This window comes from Pimephales promelas, chromosome 4 (assembly GCF_988280905.1).
Source record: "Pimephales promelas chromosome 4, fPimPro1.hap1.1, whole genome shotgun sequence".
Taxonomy (NCBI): Eukaryota; Metazoa; Chordata; class Actinopteri; order Cypriniformes; family Leuciscidae; genus Pimephales; species Pimephales promelas.
Window position 1 is genome coordinate 29,526,681 of NC_142772.1, and position 21,214 is coordinate 29,547,894.

The 21,214-nt window shown below is 39.6% G+C and overlaps 1 protein-coding gene across 4 annotated transcripts; it reads right to left on the reverse strand.

The window, feature by feature from the left end:
• Window positions 1-25: 25 nt before the first annotated feature.
• On the reverse strand, window positions 26-21,072 carry mark4a (MAP/microtubule affinity-regulating kinase 4a). Of its 4 annotated transcripts, none has more exons than XM_039650123.2 (18): window positions 20,276-21,072; window positions 16,622-16,819; window positions 14,025-14,078; window positions 10,823-10,871; window positions 10,659-10,724; window positions 10,344-10,414; window positions 10,167-10,223; window positions 9,564-9,800; window positions 8,392-8,511; window positions 8,087-8,186; window positions 7,844-7,953; window positions 7,576-7,750; window positions 7,280-7,491; window positions 6,540-6,643; window positions 6,163-6,447; window positions 4,817-4,899; window positions 4,339-4,398; window positions 26-4,082 (listed from the first exon to the last, which is right to left on the reverse strand). In XM_039650123.2, exons 1-18 carry the CDS (start codon window positions 20,324-20,326, stop codon window positions 3,715-3,717), a joined length of 2,400 nt encoding a protein of 799 aa, XP_039506057.1. In that variant the 5' UTR covers window positions 20,327-21,072; the 3' UTR covers window positions 26-3,714. The 4 variants fall into 4 exon arrangements, with proteins under 4 accessions (XP_039506057.1, XP_039506054.1, XP_039506055.1 ...); XM_039650121.2 differs by having other exon boundaries at window positions 3,866-4,057; window positions 4,354-4,398; window positions 20,276-21,068; XM_039650122.2 differs by having other exon boundaries at window positions 3,923-4,057; window positions 4,354-4,398; window positions 4,821-4,899; window positions 20,276-21,068.
• Window positions 21,073-21,214: the final 142 nt, after the last annotated feature.

Here is a 21,214-nt window from a genome sequence, read left to right on the forward strand (position 1 = left end):
AAACAATAATTGAACACAACAAAGATGCCAACATCAGTGAAGTTTATTTTCTCTCAAGATTTTTTGTTTCCATTTTAATATATTTGGCCAAAGGTGCAAAAACCTCTGGGGGGAGGAGGGGGGGGGGGGGGATTACTTTCTGCTAACAGCATCAATGTTTTAATCTCTCTGTCTCTCTCTTGATCTCTCTCTCTCTCTCTCTCTCTCTCTCTCATATATATATGTATATATTGTTTGTCCACCTGACTCTCTTGCCATATTGCATATTAGCTAAATGCATCACGAGAGACCCAATATCATAGCAGATAGTTTACATCACAGACAGCACAACACTGAACTGAAGGGATTTGTCATTCAGACGTGTCACGCCTGGCACACCAACTCACAATTCTCACTAATACTCTTTTTAATGCCTTTAAATGACACTAAGAAAAACTCATTCATACGTACATACTGTCACTCTAGGTCAAGTATGGCTGCCATAATTCTCTCACACAAACACTTCCTACCAGCAGAGAGAGAGAGAGAGAGAAAGAAAGAAGGAGGCAGGTCAACAGAATAGCGCAATGCACAGACGCACACATTCACACATACATGCACACGCATACACGCTCTCTCTCTCCCTCAAATTCTTTTGCCCGTTCTGTTATTTCACATATGTAGTCTGTCTTTCTCCATCCTTGCTCTGAATCATGCAGGATTGCAGGTTAGTGTTTCACTTCAGCACACATAGAAACGTCTGGAGAGCTAGCAGAGGGTCTCTGCTCTAGCTATGAATTAACCTGGAATTCTAAAATACTGTATATACTATACTCACAATATTATCATCAGGATCATAATCTTTATATACAGCCAGAATCTGACTGATATAGACCAATACTTTTTTTTTCTCCCAAGATAATTATTCTAGAAAATAAATTAAGTACCTGTGCAAATATACACAATTCGAAGTGTTCACATTTAAGACATTGGCAACTTCCGGTGGCCAAACATGGGTACAAACCCACAGATCCGTAGGATGCAGCTGATTCAAGTCAACATGAGTGCACAGCGGTCTTAATGGACGTTGAACGGATACAGATCCTAGCAGTCCAAACCAGACAGAGCCGGTCTGATGCGGAGACCGGGTCAGACTGGTCCAGGACGTGCAGTCTTTACCCCGTTCAGTTTGAAACAGGAAGCGTCTCCACAACAGGAGTCCAGTCACAGAGCAGACAGAACAATGACACAAGGATTTCCAGTGATTCAGCAATTGGACGAGGAGAAACTAGGTGTCTTAGCAAATGTGCGGCACAAAAGCGGAGAATAAAGTGAACAACAAAAAGTGGATGAATGATGAGATGTCAGACTTGCAAGGTGGGCTAGGAGGCTCACTGTCTGGATAAAGGTCAACGGTGAAGCACCACAGTGATACCTGTGGAGTCAGTCATCACAAGTGAACTTTCAAGCATCTCAAAGCATTTGACATACTTGCAGCAGACCAAACTAAAATCAAGAACCAAGCTTGTTTTCTGTACCACAATCCAACGCCCTCTCATGAACAGAGGGAGATGCCATCACAAACATGGAGAAAGTGGCATATAATCCTTTAGTATCTACAATATATTTCACACAAGCCAGCACAATGATCCCCCAATCAAAAAATTACAGACCGACCATACTAAATCAACCCGTTTATCCAAACTGAACTCGTAAGAAGTGTCCTATACACTATGCCCTCATTGCTCAAACCATGTACTTGATCAATATCGTACTGTCTACGGGCTGGCAGCACCAACAGGGTCAAAGCATGGCTTTGCATTAAGATAGAAACAATTTCTAGACATGACAGGAATATCTAATGCTATTGCACAATTATCACCATTCACAATTACATTTTGATCACCATCGGTTGTGAATTGCTTATGCTTGGCAAACTGACAACTATTGCATAACTAGGCCTTGTTACACATCAAAAACCAGAAGTGGTTCGATCAAAAAGTAAGCCAAGAGTATTGTTTAAAAAAAAAAGAACAAACCTAATTCTACCCATGACAGAAAAATCTGAAGCAGCATATATATTCTATTCAGGTCTCAAACCTGCAAATGAAACCCGTTAAATTGATTATAACATGATTAGAAATCTGATCAAGAGAAAAACTTGTGCATGGCTAAAAACCAACATGAGCGACAGCGAAAACATGACCAGTCCATGACACACGCATTTCTGTTAGTTACACAGCATTGTTAAGATTTTGATATGGAAAAAGAGCCATATAGATGGCATATTATTACAAGATTGCAAGTGCGATTGACTTTACAATAAATAAATAAAAAAATCAGGTTTTTCAAAGCCCTGTTGGTGCATTTGCCCCAAAAACATATTTCAGTAGTGAGAGCACTGAACCTCTTCCTGTAGTCTTGCATTAAAACATCCTGCATTTTAGATATCTGGTGCCAAAATGATTACGTAAGGGATCAAAAGATTTTTCAATACCAATTTAGTCATATATAAAGCCTGGGAATTTTAATGAAAAAATGCTGACACGTACTGTATGTGCTAATGAATGAGACTATGACTTAATGTCTGCTAATGCTGAGCCACAACATATTTTGCAAAGCAAACACCATTTCTGTATTGGATATTTACTTTCTATTTCTTTTTAAAACTGGAGGTGGTAGAGAATCTATATTGAATAAGAAAGGTGTTTTTTCTAGACATTTAATCAGATATCTACAATGCAGGAAGCGTGTCTTTTTTAAGACACTGAACACTAAAACCATCTGTCTTAGTAAAATCACTCATGTGATAACCTCAACTCCACTCAGACTGGGTAAAAGGAGAGATGACTATTTGCAAAGTTTCACTAAATAGGAGTTGAAACGAAGGATTAACAACCAAACAATCAACGTGCCTGTCCGAGAAGGGTCAGGGAAAGTCATTTGGCATTAAACGTCTCTTCTAAATTAAACATGGTGGAAAGTACGTAAACTGGCACTATACATCAGAAAAACAGACTTTCTAGGGAACACAATTTTTCTCAGACAATCTCAAAAACAAAGTGTAGATGGTTGGCTTGTAGCCTGATCAAATTTGTGGTCGCCAGCGAATGTGATGTGGATTTGGGTGTGCACCGTGAGCTATGATGAAGTTAGGATACATTTGCCAACTTCACATTTGTGCATATAGTTCATTGGCAGCTACAGTCCTACATTGTCAATGATTCAATGCTTTGACTTAGTATTAAGAAAATGTAAGACATATTAAATCACAAAAAACATAAAAATGATGACCCGTTTAAAATGTCAAGACTTGTTGAAAACATACAAAAGTGGTTAAAAAAAAGAATGACATCAATTATTGAAGTAAGAATTTCATGACTAGAATGAGAATAAAAATACTAAACTGGATTCAATCCAGACCCAGTGAATGAGGCTTTTCAGAGAGTGAGTGTGTGTGTGTGTGTGTGTGTGTGTGTGTGTGTGTATCCGTAGCGCTCTAATAGCGCTCAGGTTTATGCATGGAAGGGGTGTGCTTGTTTTTGTACTTTAGATTTCCATATTTTCAGGATTGAGTGTCCCGTGCTTTTAAGGTGACTGTGTTTGTTTACATGTATGTGTGTTCAGATGTGTGTTGAGTGTTGTTGGAGGGATCAGATTTTGTCTATAACAGATCTCTAGAACAACGGATATAGTGAGGGGACATCTACGAGTCAACTCTCCTCCCCCGTCCCCTCAGAGCTCCACCTCTTTAGAGATCTGCGATGCGATGTGCCTGAAGGCGAGGGGAGCCCCCCACAGGCGTGTGTAGCGAACTCCGTTTGTCTCTGCGGGACCCACACTCAGTTGGCACACCTCAGCTTGGAATGCGACTTTTGATCCTGCCGATCCATGACTGCAGCACAGCAGAAACGGGCCAGCGTGCCGGACCTGGCAGCCGCATCCCCTCGCTGCCTCGCGCAAGGCCAGTACCACTTCTGCAGGGGCTCGGGGGGGACGGGGGAAATGGCCCCTTACATCCCACCCCCCTCCCCTGCCCCAGGGCTGGGACGCTTTCTGATCCCCAGATAAATGGCCACTGGAAAATTTACAACAACAAAAAAGTTCCTGCAAAACTCATATTTGAGATTCACATCTTCAGAAAGAAGTCACTGCTTTCATCACTATTATTACTTATTAATAATATTACTTATATATAATAATTATTGTCCGATTTTTTCCTGTAACTGTGTATGTATTGATACTTAAGTGTAATTTAAATGTATAACAATTTTGCTATTATCCATAGCTAAAGTTTATATTAGTCTATTCATTGCAATCTGTTGACAAAGTCTGATCATGATCATAACGCTTTAGTATCATATGAGGACTCACCCTGTGAACGAAGATCTGCTGACTCCCTCAGATTCATTTGTGATCCTGCAAAAAAGCACACATCTTGAGATGATCTGCATTATCCCAACAGCGACCGATCCATTCACACAACTCCAACATGAGTAACAAAAAGACAAACATGCTTATCTGGATCTGTCAGTCCTGTATGAAGATGACCCAGCAATTTAATCTGCAATTTGGTCAAAATAACTAACTATCCTGATGCTGATCTGAGCAAAGTACAACAGTCATAACAAATAAAAAACTTGTGTATGTTCCTGGATGCATGCAAACCGATTAGAGACAAAACCTCCATGCACCATCTTCCAGACTTTCCTCACCCTCCCAACCTATTTATCAGACTCGCACAATTCCGCAAAGGACATTGCATGCAGATAGGCGTGCCATGTGCAGAAACAGACGGACGTGCAGCGGCAACAAACAGGCAAACAGAGGAACTTACTAACTGTTTTGGATCCCTGTGGAAGAGTGCAACCCGACACTGATTTATTAGAGCCTTGGCGTTTAGAGGGGTCAAGATTGACCCTAGGAGAGAGAAACACAACGAGGAGAGCAAGAGAAAGACAGAGAGAAAGTCAAAGACAAAAGGATTGAGTGATAGTGAGAGCAAGTGGGGAGAAAGAAAGGTAACAGAAATAAGAACAAAGAGGGAGAGATTAGGAAAGGTACATTTGTAAGCTTGGAAAGATTGAAAAAAAGAGGCAATACGCAAGGAATGATGACGGTGTGAAGCATGAGTGTACATGTAATTTTTAATCTGTAAGAATAGCCCAGTGTTATTGGACAGGTCGTACTCTAGCTCTTCTTTTTAAAAAAAAAAAAAAAAAGGAATCCCTAATATACCTGCTGCCAAATTATGAGATATTAAAATATTAAAATTTTGCATCAGATATGCAGTATTAGGCAGCTGTCACTTTGAGACCTGATGCACAGATACATTATACTGTTATACATGCGTTTTCTTTCTTAACTGCTTATATAACAAAACTGACCGTTTACATCAATACTCACCAAGACTGGCATTTTAACATTATGTTGTGTGTATTTGACTGTTTAAGTGCATTAAGCAGTGAAAATAACTCAATAGTACTGAGAGGCAGCTTTATGTGGACATACTTTGGGTCTGAGCACAAAATCCAAAATTCAGAATAAAATTATGTGCAAATCCCACGTCAAAGTTCAAGCCCTGGCTGTGACAACAATATTCATCCAGAGCAGGGTTTGTGTGTCAACTCACTGTCGGAGAGATGAGAAAGCGAGAAAGTGCAGCTGGTATTGTGCTGGTCTCTATTCTGTGTAAAATGAGTATTGGAAGTGTTTCAGATATTTCAGTATCGATATGTATGACAACACTAAATTGCACTTAGTTTATTATTTCAGATGCCTTTTAAAATACTACAACATGAAAATGTATAGATTATATATAAAATTCTAAATTCATTATATATAAAATTCAAGAGGCTGGAAGGAGTGAATGCGTTACACGCCACTGCTGAAATCCACCACTGCTGGATGGTGTTAATGTCAAGCCCATGTGATATAATAGATTATACACTGCTGCATTCAGCACCACAAATGCCAAGTAGTGACTATAAGTACAGTGACCAACAAACCTCTTAAAAAAAAACTTTGTCAGAGTAAACAGCTTTAGACTCAGAGGGATCTGGATCAGAGACACCTTTCCCTTCTAAATGAGGCTTAAACCTGTTTTCTGCCATGTGATGTACGATACTTTTTAATGCATAACTATGCATATGTTTTTATTTGTATGACGAGAACTTCTCTTACCTGCGAGTGAGTTTGGAGGTGAGTTTGCTGAACAGGTTAGAAGTGGCCCGGCTGCGGGCATTGGCCGGCAGGGCTCCAGCGTCATGACTCAGGGTGGGCGACGTGGGCGGAGGTCCATAGGTGGGCGGTACACGGTCACGGAGCTGACCCCCATGGAAGGTGCTCCGGATGGTGGATCCACGTGTCAGCCGACAGCGCTCACCTGAGGAAGAAGAGGAGGATGCTCCCGCTCCAACAATACTGAGAGTGGAGGGAGAGGTGGGAGGGAGGCGGTGAGATAGAGAGCTAAGGAGAGATAGACACAGACAGTGAATGAGAGTCAGACAGGGCAGCAAAGTGACAGAGTGTGACTGAGTTTGTGAATGTGTGTTGGTCACCTGTTGTCTTTGCCGTTCTGCAGCAGCGAGTGCCGGTCAGTGCTGGAACGATCTGTACATACATACGTGTTTCTACGGGTCATGGTACTTCCTGGGATATTGTTCTGCAATGGAGATGGCACACAACATTTCAATAAATGTTGACAAAATAAAGAATATCATTACAAAACACAATGCTACACATACACTCATTAAATGTTTTGAAAACCTAGGATTCAAAATGTAAAAAAATAAACAGAAAGTTTAAGTATTACAAATTTGAATTAAAAAATAATTATGATGGAAAAATATTATTTTGGATTTTTTTAGGATTCAGTCACTTATGCTCATCAAGGTGGCATTTATTTGCTGAAAAATACAATACAAAATTGTGAAATATTACTACAATGTAAAATTACTTTTCTATTTCTATTTTATTATATTATTTTATTATTAATATTAGTGCTCAAGAAACATTTCTTATTATTATCAATGTCAAAAACAGTTGTGCTGCTTAATATTTTTCTGGAAACCATGACCCATTTTTTTTTCAGGATTTTTTAATGAATAGAAACAGCATTTATTTGAAATAGAAATCTTTTGTAACATTATAAATGTTTTTACCCTCACTTTTGATCAATTTAATGTGTCCTTGCTGAATAAAAGTAATAATTTCTTTCAAAAAAAATTCTGATCCCAAACATTTCAACAACAGTGAGTATATAATAAAATAATGATTCAATTAGAGAAATTTCACTCACTGTGGTGGCGGTCATCTCCTTGCGGCGATCAGGTATCTCTGCCTTGTTGGGGTTGTTGGCAGTGCTGACCATTGGACTAGATGGTGGTAGGGTTCGACTGCCCATTACACTACAGCTGGCCTTCCTCGGTGGCATGCGGCTCTCACGCAGCTCACGATCTCCACCGCTGGTCGGGCTACGCTTTGGGTGCATCACAGGCATGCTAGGACCACCTGCAGAACAAACTGATAATGATTATAATCATAAACAATTAGAAGTGCGTTTGTGTTTAGAGTTGAAGCTCAAGCGTCTCGTACAGAAGTCACTGTGCCTTCGCTGGCGGTGGTAAGTAGAGGCGCTGCGCTGAGTCTTGCTGTGTGAAGATGAGGAAGATGACGAAGAAGAGGATTGTTTGTTGGTTCCATTGGTCATTGGGCTCGGACGCACACGTGGCAACGTCATACTGCCACTAACTCGTGACTCAGCGCCATCCTATGACCAAAAAGCAATGAAAAAAAAAAAAAGATAAATAGAAAAATACAACCCAGATTTCAGGACTTTGTTTCATAATGTATTATATATTACCTCAGTCTTCAGGCCCAATAGCAGATATGTAGCCGTGACTTCATTATATTTCTGAGTGAGTAAAGAGTCCTTTATTTCTTCTGTAGTAAAACCCATCCCGACCATAATCTCTGAAAAGACAAAGAAATAAGTGAGAACTGAAAGAAATATTTCCAGACGCAATCATTCTCTTTATTCTATGCATCACAGTAACAGAACAGTTAGTAACAGTAGTAAAATACTTCCACTGATCTACATGCTCACCAATGCGGTTTGCGTCACTGTAGTCCTCTGCTGGCTCAATGTGAGGCTTCAGCTCATCGCCCTCAAACCCTGAATTCATCCACTTATCCTTCATCACTTGCTGTGGAGGAAATACCAGCATCCTGACTACACAGAAACTTCTTAGCTCAGTCATTTATCTGCTTTGACTTAACACAAATCATACACTAACACATAATAGCATTTAGCATCTTCCAGCAAATGCATGCTGTACATCCTACATCACAGAAATAGGCACATTAGTATTTGGTATGGTAGAGTGTATCAATGAATGTGCAAGTAGGCACCTCTAGAGTGCAACGTTTGCTGGGATTGAGCACAAGAAACCTGCGCAGAATACCCTCACAGTCTGTGGACATGTAGAAGGGTACACGGTATTTCCCCCTCAACACTCGCTCACGCAGCTCCTGGAAAACACATGCACCAGCAAACAGTGTGATAAACAGATATCAGTGTGGTCTTAAGGGTCTTGACACACCAAGCCGACGGTGTTCTTGACTGAATAACTTTTGTAACTTTAATAAGGATCAATATTTAAATTATACAGTGAAGAATGTACCGTGTTATTTTACATTTGATTACTTTATTCAACTTCTGTACCTAATCTACCTAACCCGTATCTAATTTTATATTACATTTATGTCGATTTTTTTATTCGCTCTATTCTTGCATTCCATGTAAACATTTACTACCTAATGGCAACTTTTTTACGTCGGCTTGGTGTGTCACAAACTTTAGACAGTAAGATACAAAGGAATTTAGAAATAAGGGTTTAAAGAACTTGTTCAAAACTTGTTTAAAGAAATGTTTAAAAACAAAGTTATGACACATTCAAAGTACTGTAAAAACATTTTATTATAATTAATACTTTTATTCAGGAAGGGTGCATTAAATTAATTAAAATAATTACTTTCTATTTATCAAAGAATTCAATTTTTTTTAAATTTTAATAATATTTCAATAACATTAAAATGTTTGCTGTATTTTTGATCGAACAAATGAAGAGTTCAGATGCAAAAGCCTCTAAGTGCCATTTGAAATTTTCTTCTAGAATGATCATTTTTATCAAGCTTGTATATTTAAGTTCAGTGATTTCACTTAAATGGCAATGAAGATTACCTATTAATTGTTATTTAAGTGAAATTACTGAACTTAAATATACAAGTTTGATAAAAATCATCATTAAAGAAGAAAATTTCAAATGGCATTTAGAGGCTTTTGCATCTGAACTCTTCAAATGCAGCCTTGATGAGTAATAGAGATGTCTTTCAAAAAACAATTAAACTAAGGAATGGAAGTGCATTTTTTGTTGTAAATAGAAATGTATGTAATTGGTGTCAGTTTATCAATATCATACAATCATAGAATATTGCAATAAGAGACCGTATCAATTCTTTCCTCGTAGGGTGTAAAGTGGCAAGAAATGATCAATGTGAGTGTAGGAACAAAGTAACTGTACCTTGAGGTTCTGTCCATCAAATGGAAGAGACCCACTGACCAGCGTGTAGAGGATGACACCCAGGCTCCAGATGTCCACCTCTGGCCCGTCATACTTTTTTCCTTGAAACAACTCTGGAGCTGCGTAAGGTGGGGAACCGCAGAAGGTGTCCAACTTATTCCCCAACGTAAACTCATTACTAAAGCCAAAGTCTGCTATCTTTATGTTAGCATCTGCATCCAACAGCAAATTCTCTGCCTACAAATACAGAAAGTCATGATTGTGTGAAGGAGGCAGAAAAATAATTAAGTTGTACAAATGTGTGAAGGAGAGAAAAACAAAGAGAAATAAACAGGACAGAAAGTGATACAAAAAAATACTACAAACAGTAATATTACACCATAGTGCTTGTAGAGTGCTAAAAAATATATATTTTGTATACTTTTGTATCTTTAAAATAATTAATTATTATCAAAACTGAATAAGATTTAATGGGGTTAGAAAAATTTGCATAATTCAATATATATCCTCACAATTTTGCTTCTCAAGTAAAATGAAAAGTGTTAGAGATGTTAGGTGGGATATCTAGATGCAGATTTGAAGTGTAAAGATTCAAACTCGTACCTTTAGATCTCTGTGAACTATATTCTTCTGATGACAGTAATGAACAGCTGACACAATCTGAAATACGGCCCAAGTAAAACACATGAAACAGGAGATGAAACTGTAAACCAGAAGCTTAATGTGACAACACCTTGATCTTAAACTGTATGTGTTGTAGTAATTAGGTAAATGTCTCACCTGTCTGAATTTGGCTCTAGCCTCTATTTCTTTCATTCTCCCATGAGACACCAGGTAATCAAACACCTCACCTGGAAAACCAAATCCAACATGAATAATGTCCCAAAATATCACAGATGCACCTATAAATGTTATGAGTGTCCAAGGTCTTTTTGCATTATGTTTCAGCTCTGAAGAAAAACCACATTTCACAAATAAACACCCTATAGTGAACACACAGCTCATAAAGTTCTTTCATGGACACACACGTATGTACTAATATGTAGTTACACTATCTTGTATACTCCATACTTCAGTATGAACTTCAGAGCTCACCTCCACTTGCATATTCCATCACAAGATAAAGCGTCTTCTCTGTTTCAATAACCTCAAAAAGTTGCACTGTAATAAAAGATAAAATATTTTTGGAAAGCTTATTTTACACAGTCACTATTATAAAAGCATCATTCATGCATGCATTTATTGCATTTCAATCTTACCAATGTTGGGGTGATGGAGGGTCTTCATGATCCGCACTTCTCTGAACAGCTGCAAGAGAAAAGAGAAAGAAAGTAAGAAAAAGAGGGTGGTGTGATTCTTCAGAAATAATCACGAAAAAAAAGCCATTTAAATTCTGTTCCCAGAATACACTGATATTCTTATTATCATCAATGTCAGCCTTAAGGTAGGACAGTAAAATCCAGACGGAATATATAGTTCTGTGTTTTGTTGTCTCTCAATCTGAAGGGAGTACCCAATATAGCATTCATGTGGCTGTGGAAACACTATGATGCACCTGCACCAATCTGTATCAGCTGTTTTTCTCAACTCTGTGGGTTACTGAGGGTTGTCAACTTATAAGCCAATCACAATACTCTTCTCTCACTAAGAATAAGGGCAATCACATTATTGTGTTAAATAGATTTAGTGGATTTTTGTTTTTGTTTTAACAACTGTTCCTGTCAGTTTAAAGTTGGCATGGAATGGAAATTCACCCTATATATTGTCTTAATGTTTATTATTGTTCTTACAGAATCCTCAATAAACATGCTACAATTCGTCCAAAATGCAGCTACTAGAGTTCTTACTAGGTCAAGAAAATAAGATCACATAACTAATTATTGATAATTACCAATTATCTCTCCACACTGGTTACCTATTAAAGGTGCTCTAAGCGATGTCGGGTGACGTGACGTCTTAGTATTTTCAAACAAAACGGAGGCTAGATAGACTCCTCCTTATCTGCACTGACCCCCCAAACCCCACCCCAGGGCCTTCTTGTCAGTTATTGGCTGGAACAGTTTGTTATGTTTCATGGAGCGGGTTGCCGCAGTTTGTTTTTGTTGCCATTGACGTAGACGTTTTTTTACAGTGTGTTTAGGGGATAGGCAGCTAGCGGATGTTTGCTGTTTATGAAAAAAATGTTTGGGCCTAAAAAACGTGTGACGCTTTTATCCAAATCGACTTTCAATTGCTATATATGTCAAAGGTCGCACGCCTCTGGAGCAACTAGGGGTTAAATGTCTTGCTCAGGGACACATTGGTGTCTCACAGTGGATTCGAACCCGGGTCTCTCACACCACAGGCTTGTGTCTTATCCAATGCACCATCACCACCCTTCAAAAGACTTCCTGATGATGTTTAGGGCTCAGGATTAAAGATGCATCTCTTTAGCCAAACATTCATATAAACCAAATAATAAACATTCATATAAACTAAATAATCCCCTAAACTTATACAGTTCTATCAGCATATAATTTAATGAACAGCAGCAACACTAATTCTTTTCTATTTGCTTCTCTGTTTTATCTTGGGATGCGCATCCTGACTAGAGAGTTTGTCAGCAGCAGTTTGGATCCAGTTATGAAGACTTCAGATCCCCGACACCTATGAAGAGACAGCGTCAGCTCCCGCAAAGACTTCAGATGACGCAAACTCTGAATTAATATGCACCAATGCTACATTTTTCTAAATGTCATCATCATTTGTTAACAAACAAGTATTCATTACTTCAATGAGCTCATTGTTTCTGCATCAAATTATTACACTGTTTAAATTAATACCTTTTCCGCTAACTGTGCTGTTTTTCGGAAATACATAACTTAGGCAGTTACCTCTTATAACAGATCACTCTAAATAGTAATGTGAACTCACACATTTTCTGTAAAGCTGCTTTGAAATTATGTGTATTGTGAAAAGGCCTACACAAATTACTGAATTTAATTTAATTAACCACCATGTCCATGCACCTAGAAATTTTTTTTCAATCAAAATTTCTTATCACGATTGCACAGTGAAACCACAGATTCCTCTCAAGCGTCTTATGCTGGACTTCTCCAGTCATTTGGTCAACTTAAACCCACCCCGTTCTTACAATCGACTACAAGCTCATATTAGATCTGCATCAATCCAATCATCCAATCAACAACCAGAGGATAGAGTAAAGTCCTAAAGCAGATCAGAAGACCAGAAGATTAGAAAGAAGCATTGCTGACAGACACATACTGTGACTGAATGCTGTAGTGAGCCATGTCACATGTAAACATAGCCTACTTTTTATTACTTATTTTATGGGGGATCAAACAGGAACTATCATCTAGAAAACCAGACAAATCATGAAGCAACATGACAAAGAACAAATCTCTAAGCTTTCCTTTATGTGCAACACTAAAGGGCAAGAAAAAGAGTGATGGGACAAATAGAGTAAGTCTGACAACAGGCAAATGCTCCACTGAACAGTGATTGCAGCACTATACCAGCTCATATCAGCTAAATGAGTGATTAAAAAGCCAAACGAGACTTATGTTCAATAAGGGTGCTTTCCAGTTTGTGTACAGTTAAATGTGTGTGTTACAGAGCCAAGACTGAATCACAGTGGGTGATTCTGGGCCTGTGGAGAACCGCAGCTGTCGACCTCTCCTCTCCAACACACACATAAGCACACAAACAAATTATGCATTTTGAAAACAAGACTGCCCATGGCCAGATTTAAAGAGATAAGTCAGAAGACTTTTGAATAAAATGAACATAACTAAACAGTGCATGAAAATACAGTAGATATTTAGAAAAAAATACATTACTGTGCCCACACGCATATGCTCCCAATAGAAAAGACAGTTCGTACAGTACCACTGATGTTGAAGTTACTACATTTTAAATTTTGCACACAAAAGGGGAGCTCTTGAATTAAACACAGTTGTCTGTGCTGAAATTTAGTAAGATCCATCCAGATTACTGAAAACTACTGTTTCACAAGTGTGTTCAAAGACAGAAGCCTATCAAACATAGGTTTGTCAATAATCCAAAAGAAAAATATTGATGTATGCTCAAACACAGAGCAATGTGGAGTGTTGGCCTTCAATAGGAGGAAAGAAGGCCGGAGATAATCTATTACGAGACAGATGAGATGAGTCACTGGCATACAGGCGAGAGCGCAGACTCAACAGAGACACTAAACACCACATACACACACACACTTTACTGCATTACTTCCAAGAGCCTCACAGTTTCCTAGATAAACAGTTATATATGCACTATTCACTTGTGGCACTCAATATGTGATTTTCTGGACACTTTATATAGTGTGCATGGATATTTTTCCCTGTTTCTGTACTAAATGTGTTAAAATTACATTATTGTGTGGCCTTTGTCAAGAAAATGTCTTGAAAACATAAATACTAAATATATACATAATGGTCTTACCTTTTGTAGGCTGGTTGGGTTCAACTGAGTCTTGTCGATAATCTTTATTGCAACCTAAATGTACAATTCACAATTAGTGATTTGAGCTCCAACACATTTATTTTTCTTTAAGACAGTTAGACCAGAAAAACCTAATCAAACCTGTTATAGAGTCATTTGTTTAGTAGATACTTTTATCTAAAGCAACTTTCTAGATTCTTGATTATGAAAAATTACAACATCCAATAAGACAATACGACAAAAAGTACACTCCCGTTCAAAATTTTGGGGTTGGTAGGAATTTGTAATACTTAAAATAAGTCTCTTATGCTCAGAGAGGCTTTATTTATTTAATCAAAAACAGTAAAAACAGTAATATTCTGAGAATTATTACAATTTAAGATAACGTTTTCAAAAAAGGAGTAGAACAACAACAACAGGGGTAGGGGGTTGGGCGCCCTGCGCAGGAAACCTCCAGGGCAAAGCAGGATGAGCAGGCGGCCATGGCGGAGATGCCCCTTCGGTGAAGACCCTTTGGGTGGCAATGGTGGAGAGGACCCGGTCATACACCCCCAAAAAACACTTGGGGGGTATGACAGAGTCAGAAAAAGCCTCTGGGACAGGCTTTGGAACAGGCTCGGGGACGGGCTCTGGGATAAGGATTGAGACAGGCCCAGGGACAGGATGGGCAGACGGGACGTGAAGAGTCTCTGACTGGGCGGACATGACGTGAAAAGTCTCCGGCTGGGCAGACGCGATGTGAACAGTCTCTGGCTGGGTAGACGCGGCGTGAACAAGCGCTGGATTGACGAGCACCACGTGGAGCATAGGCTCGGCAGGGCTGACTTGGAGCGTGGGCTGACCAGCGGTGAATGCTCTGTGCTGGACGGGACCAGCGATGAAGACTCTGGGCTGGATGGTATCAGTGGTGAAGGCTCTGTGCTGGACGGGACCAGCAGTGAAGGTTATGTTCTGGACGGGACCAGCGGACGGGACTGCTCAGATCGGATCTCTGCTCACCGGGATCGGGTCTCTCCTCACCGGGATCAGCCAAGGGGCTGTGCGAGACAGCCGCGTTAGGTCCAGGAAACATGTTTGGTTCTCCCATTGCGGGGCTTTTAGGAGCACCGGGCGGCGCGATTCCCTGATTCTATTGATTACCTGTGGTAGCATAGAGATCAGAGGGAAAGCGTACAGTGGGCGGCTGGGTCAACTTCCGCTCTGAGAGATGGACGTGAGCACGGATTCTCGATTTCTACATCTAACACTCGAGCGGCATTTGCCAGCTTTATGAGAATGGGCTCTGTGGGCGTGAGAGACACTTGAGTTATAGTGCTTGTGTGTTAGGGCGTGAACACTGGGGTGTGGACACTTTCTCTACACTTAAAACACCAACGGCATGAGCAGGATAACCAGAAGGCGAAAGAGGCACTCGAGGGTGTTGATCCGGCAAGTGCTTGGTTTCTGCGTCGGGCTCCAGCGGTCTCTGAGCACGGCACTTCTTCTTGCGCGGTCCAGCAGATGGCGGTGTGACAGCTTCGGCACCAAAGAGGTCTAGACGAGCCCGCAGAGTCGACATAGACAGCTCCTCACAGTGGACGCAGCCTCCCGTGCGAGGGCTGCATGGTCTGAGCCCAGGCAGAGAGCGCAGATCACATGGCGGTCTCAGGCGCTGAGTGGGGCTCAGCACAAGCCACAGGAATTGCGAGGCATTCTAAAAAAAATAATCGCTCTCTTTAAGAGAGAATTGTGTGTCGCAGCGGCGAGCAATACGAGAGAACCTCTCGTCTCGTAAGAGATCTAGTTGTTAATGCAGTGATGTAATTAGATGTGAGTCTATGTCTCTTTTCGTCTCGCGTGGCGCAAGTCAGAGACAGAGCCATGTGTCTTGACTCATACGCAAATTCTCATATCAGTCTGTCAAGTCTCTTCTGTAGCTGCTCCCACCAGCCATGTGGTCTAGAAGTAACTCATACTGTACACTTCAGACAGAGCACATGCTGTTAGTAACAACTTAAGGCGTATAAACAAAGCACATTGATAGGTTTTATTAAAAATTGTTTCTGATCACTAACATTACTTCAATCAAAAAGAGCACAAAACTTTTAGCATCCATGCTACCTAATTTATAGTCACAATTGTGTTATGGTTATATCAACAATTTTAAGTCTGGGTGTGACGATTTTATTCCATACACAACCATGATTTAGGGTATTCTCATCTGCATTTAAATGAGGATGTCACTCCCCAAAGTGTATACGTGGCTTCAGACTACCACACATGAGTTCACTATGTATATAATATATAATATAATACTATGTGCATGAACTACTCTTTAAACAGCACATTCTATTATTGTCCAAGATTATTAAAGCTCTCTGGTGCCCACTAAGAAGTCCATCTAAAATCACACTATATCAGCTTTGGTTTATAAAAAGTAAACGTGGGCGTGGAAATTTTCACACTTAAGTTGGACCACTTTAAAAATATATACCACCCAAAGAATTAATGCTCACAAGTATTCTAATGAGAATGAGAACTAATATAGCAGATCCTGTACCTACATCTTATCACACCCTTCTGGCTTTACCTATTTAAACTCCCTCTTTCTCTCTCACCTCTTTGCCTGTGAGGATGTGGCGGGCTAGCTTGACTTTAGCAAAGTTGCCCTTGCCGATGGTTTTAAGGAGCCGGTAGTTTCCAATGTGGGGCAACTCGTCTGAGCTAGAAGCCATGGAGTTACGACATCTGGCACCCAGTGAACGACTCGACACATTCGTCCCCTTCTCTGAACGACTCGCCCCCAGAGACGCATGCTGGACAAAGAGACAGACAAATAGAAAATGTATTAAGATTATTCAAATTAAAGTTAACAAATAGACTGTATTAAACTGGGGAACATTTGCTGTTGCTGAAACAAACAGAAAAAGAAAATAGCCTCAAAAAAAGAAATTTAACCTGCCTGTGTGTCTAGCCAGTAAAAAAGATAAGTAGCCGAGTTAGCTCAGACAGCAGAAAATGCATGTAGATGTATTACTTGAATTAATTAAAGCAGAATTTAATTGAGGAATAGGAAAGTTTTAAAAAAGGAGTCTTTATTGAAAGCGCTGACCGACTGCACCAGATTTCTGAATTAAATCCTTATTTACTGATTAAGCCTCTTACTTCACACACAAAAATCAGTCTACACTAATGCAGATGGGCCACACAACTGTTGTAGTAGCTAGTAATTATTATTTTATTTATTTATACCAATGTTTTGCTATATTTGGATTAGGCAATGATGTACCGGAATTTCAGCAACCTAAAATATTCAGCCGAAGTAGTTTTGGTGGGCCGATACCATTGACTAAAACAGTGGCATTTAATTAGAGTTTCTCCATTTATGTGTTTCAACCATGTCAGGGTCTGTTTCGTGCAAACAACTGCAAAAATTCCTGTGCTTAATTTTCTCAATTTAATTACTAAACCTTAATTTTCATGTTTAGTTTTTAGGCTAAATAAAACTTTAATTTTGGTTTCAGTGTTTTGGTAAAAAAAATCCAGTGCATCACTAGTTCACGCATTTAAAGAAGTCCTCACAGCTTTTGTTTTACACACGGTAAAAGACGGTCTAAAATTATTTAGAAATAAGCAGAGGGGAATCTGAGGGGAAGTTTGTTGCTGTAATTCAGCTTTCTTGTCATAAACATGAAATCTAATTTTAAAAATTCACAGCGAAACACAAACACATGCACAACCTTAATAAATGGTGACTGCAATCATATGAATTATCATTTAGATGGCTGATGTGATGATGGTATAGGAGAGCATAAGCATTGGTGTGTGAGTAATTCTGCCCTATAATACGGGATTAATTTAGTTTGCCATGGAGGTTTTAGTCTGTCGCTGCTGAAACAGATTAGCACATTTAAACCTGAACCCTGAACACTCAAACTAACATCTGGTGAAGTTTACTGAATGTCTCCAACTGTCCCCCTTAAGAGGTGAGAGGAAGGAGCTCACACAGAAAACATGCCCATGCAGGTCCGCGTCTGCACCGCTGACCACGGGATTAAAGCTCAGGGATTGAATAAATTACTACACGATGCGCTACTCTTACTGGACTCTACCTCACACACAGCACCCTACGCTATTTACACAATATGCCAAACTGCACACACTGTGTCTCACTATTATTTTTGAAAAGATATAACCAAATAAATAAAGAATATAGCATAGACTGCTCTTATTTGAAAAGGGTTTTTTTGGGAGAATCCCAAATGTGAGAGAACATGTGTGGGTGTAAAGTAAGCTTAACTAATAAACCATATCTGGCTCACATTTTCATTATATTTATGATCTGGTTGTTTTGTGCATAAACCTTTAAATGCCCCAACTTTCTATAATGGTATATTATGGTCAAAACATGTTTGCTCAATAAAATCTACCATGCACATTATCTAGGCTCTGTATCATAAAACCCTGTATGTCTCTGTCCCATGTAAAGATGCATAATGTGCTACAGAGTTACATTTAATAACCACAATATTAGTGTTCTCTAAGACTGTCTGAAAGCTAAAAAAAAATAAAAAAAAGGCTGCCTTTGCAGTTTATACACAAAGATAAGAAGTCAACATCCATATCCAACTTTTGTGTACTAGGATGTCTTCATCTGGTTGATTTTTTGATTTATCAGATTTATCATTTGCTGTCTATGACATCTCAGAATCCTGTGCATGTTTCGGCACTTGGTCTAAAGAATAACAATGCTGAATTTTAAAGAAAGAAGTATTTTTTACCGTTCACTACCGTTCAAAACATTTGGGGTCAGTAAGAAAACATTTAGCAAAAGGGAATGATCAAACAGTGACCTTTAAGACATGTATAATGTTTGATTTCCATTCAAATAAATGTTGCTCTTTAGAACTTTCATTAAAAAACTGAAAAATATTGAGCAGAACAACTGTTTTCTGCATTGATAATAATAAGAAATGTTTTTGCGCAGCAAATCAGCATATTCAAATGATTTCTGAAGGATCATGTGACACTGAAGACTGAAGTAATAATTCTAAAGTTTTGACATCACAGGAATAAATTACCTTTACAAATATATTCAAATAGAAAAAAGTTATTTTTAATTGTAACAAAATTACTGTTTTACTGTATTTCTGATCAAATGAATGCAGGCTTGGTGAGCATCAGAGACTTAGTCTATATATATATATATAATAGCTGACAAATCCCAAACTTTTGAATTGTAGTGTACATAAAATGAGAAGGGAATGAATTAATGTATAATTGTGAGCCAGTCAGTCCAAATGCAAAACTGTTAAGACATCAATGACCTGATAATCCTTCACATAAAATGTAGTTTGTTGTGCACACTTTAATGAATTAGGCCTACTTAACGCTTACCTTGGTGCTTGCTTTAAAATATACAGCAAGTAAAATTATATTCATTAAGCGTTATCATGATGAGCTGAGATGTTTTGCTTTATTATACTTTTTTATAAGGTTCCAGACAGTTTTGATCAAGCTGTCAAATGTCAGATAAATTGAATCCCTATAGATGTTACATCAACAAGCACTCTCTTTTAATTAAATAAATGAATTAGGCTATGAAAAAAAACATAGTTGTTTTATATTGTTTAATAAGATATTGAAGCAACACTAAATACATTAACCAACACAAGTCTAGGTCAGATAATAAAAAACACTGTAATGTTCTGGCGCAGAACTGGTAGGCCACGACACCAGCCAGTGCGTCTGAGCATGGAGCACGAAACTGTAGACGAACGGAGACGGCATATCACAGCTAATGCTAAAACCTCACCCTCCCTGTATGACTCTGGTGCCCCAAAAAGTTATATTCATTTTCTAATCTGCAGAGACAGAGTGCTCAGAGCTTCTTGCCATTCTCCCGCAAATTCTGCCAATGAAGCAAAACCGCTCTCTGTGAGAGGAGCGCGCGCTCGTGCGCAGATGATGCGCTGATGTGTACACTATGCGGATGGCCTGCGCGTTTCGCAGCGTCTTTTGCTGCTTTGCACATGCAAGGATGCGGCCCATTTTGCCAAAGAACCTGCTACGCGTACATGGGCCACTGTATTTATCCTGCCTCTCCATCCTCCCATGAATGAACGATACCAGGCAATGCATTCCCGATATTAAAACCCGGTAGCAAAAATGACCGTGGATCTGACGTTATTCTGGGCGTTGTAGGATAAGTGTGGAAACGGAGCGCCTAGATGATACAACAATAATAATTTATTTGAAATGATGATACTTACATGATCTGTGCTCCGGTCGTTCGCAGACGGTAAAGCAGACCGAGATGACATTTTTCCCTGAGATTGCAAACGGTTAAAGAGGAATAGCGCGAACAGTATACAGATTTAATCTCCCCCGGTAAACGCAGCCCACATCGGCCGTGCTGCTGCAGCTGGGGGCCGTGCTCGTCTCACACCGCCTGCTCGGTAAAGCCTGCGTCTGTCATGGCAGCGGCAACAGCAGTCCGCAAATCTCACAGATGTCCTCGAGACAGCTGCATTATTTTTCTGCGATGCAAACCGTAGCGATCAAACGCGTCTGTTGACGAAGTAAACGCAAGCGGGGCGGTATATGCTAAAACAGAGTAATGCTTGGCCGGAGCCCAACGATTTTGTAGCGACTCGCTACCCCCCGCCTCATCTCCGCGAGCAAAACAAATACGGCTCCGACAACCCCGTCCTCTTTTCTCATAATAATACCGATGATCTCTCCGCTCCCCTGTACCGTTCACTCTCGCGCTCGCTTGTTCTCTTGTCGCATCTGTTTGTCATGGGAAAACAGAAGCTTTGGTCGGTGCCGAGGCCGAACCCCGTTCACATCCTAAAGCAGCCGATATATTCCAGCGGCAGATATATGTGAGATGCGCCACTGCTGCCTCCGCTAGCGCTCGCTCGCTCGTCTCGGTACTGACGTACGCGCGCGCACCAATGGACAATTTAAAGAGCTCCACACAATCTGATAGAGAACTTATTCCCCGTGACTGTAAAGGTCTTTAAACTCGCAATCGTTGTTCGTTGTCATTTTTTAGTCTTTATAGCTAGGCTACTTATTAAAAAGTGTATAGGTGTTGCAGCTATCTATCTTTTTATAAACAGTAAAATTATAGCCTAATAAAATGAATGACCGAGCGACTTATTTACAATATCTACAGGCTAGTGGCAAAGGACAGGACTATAAAC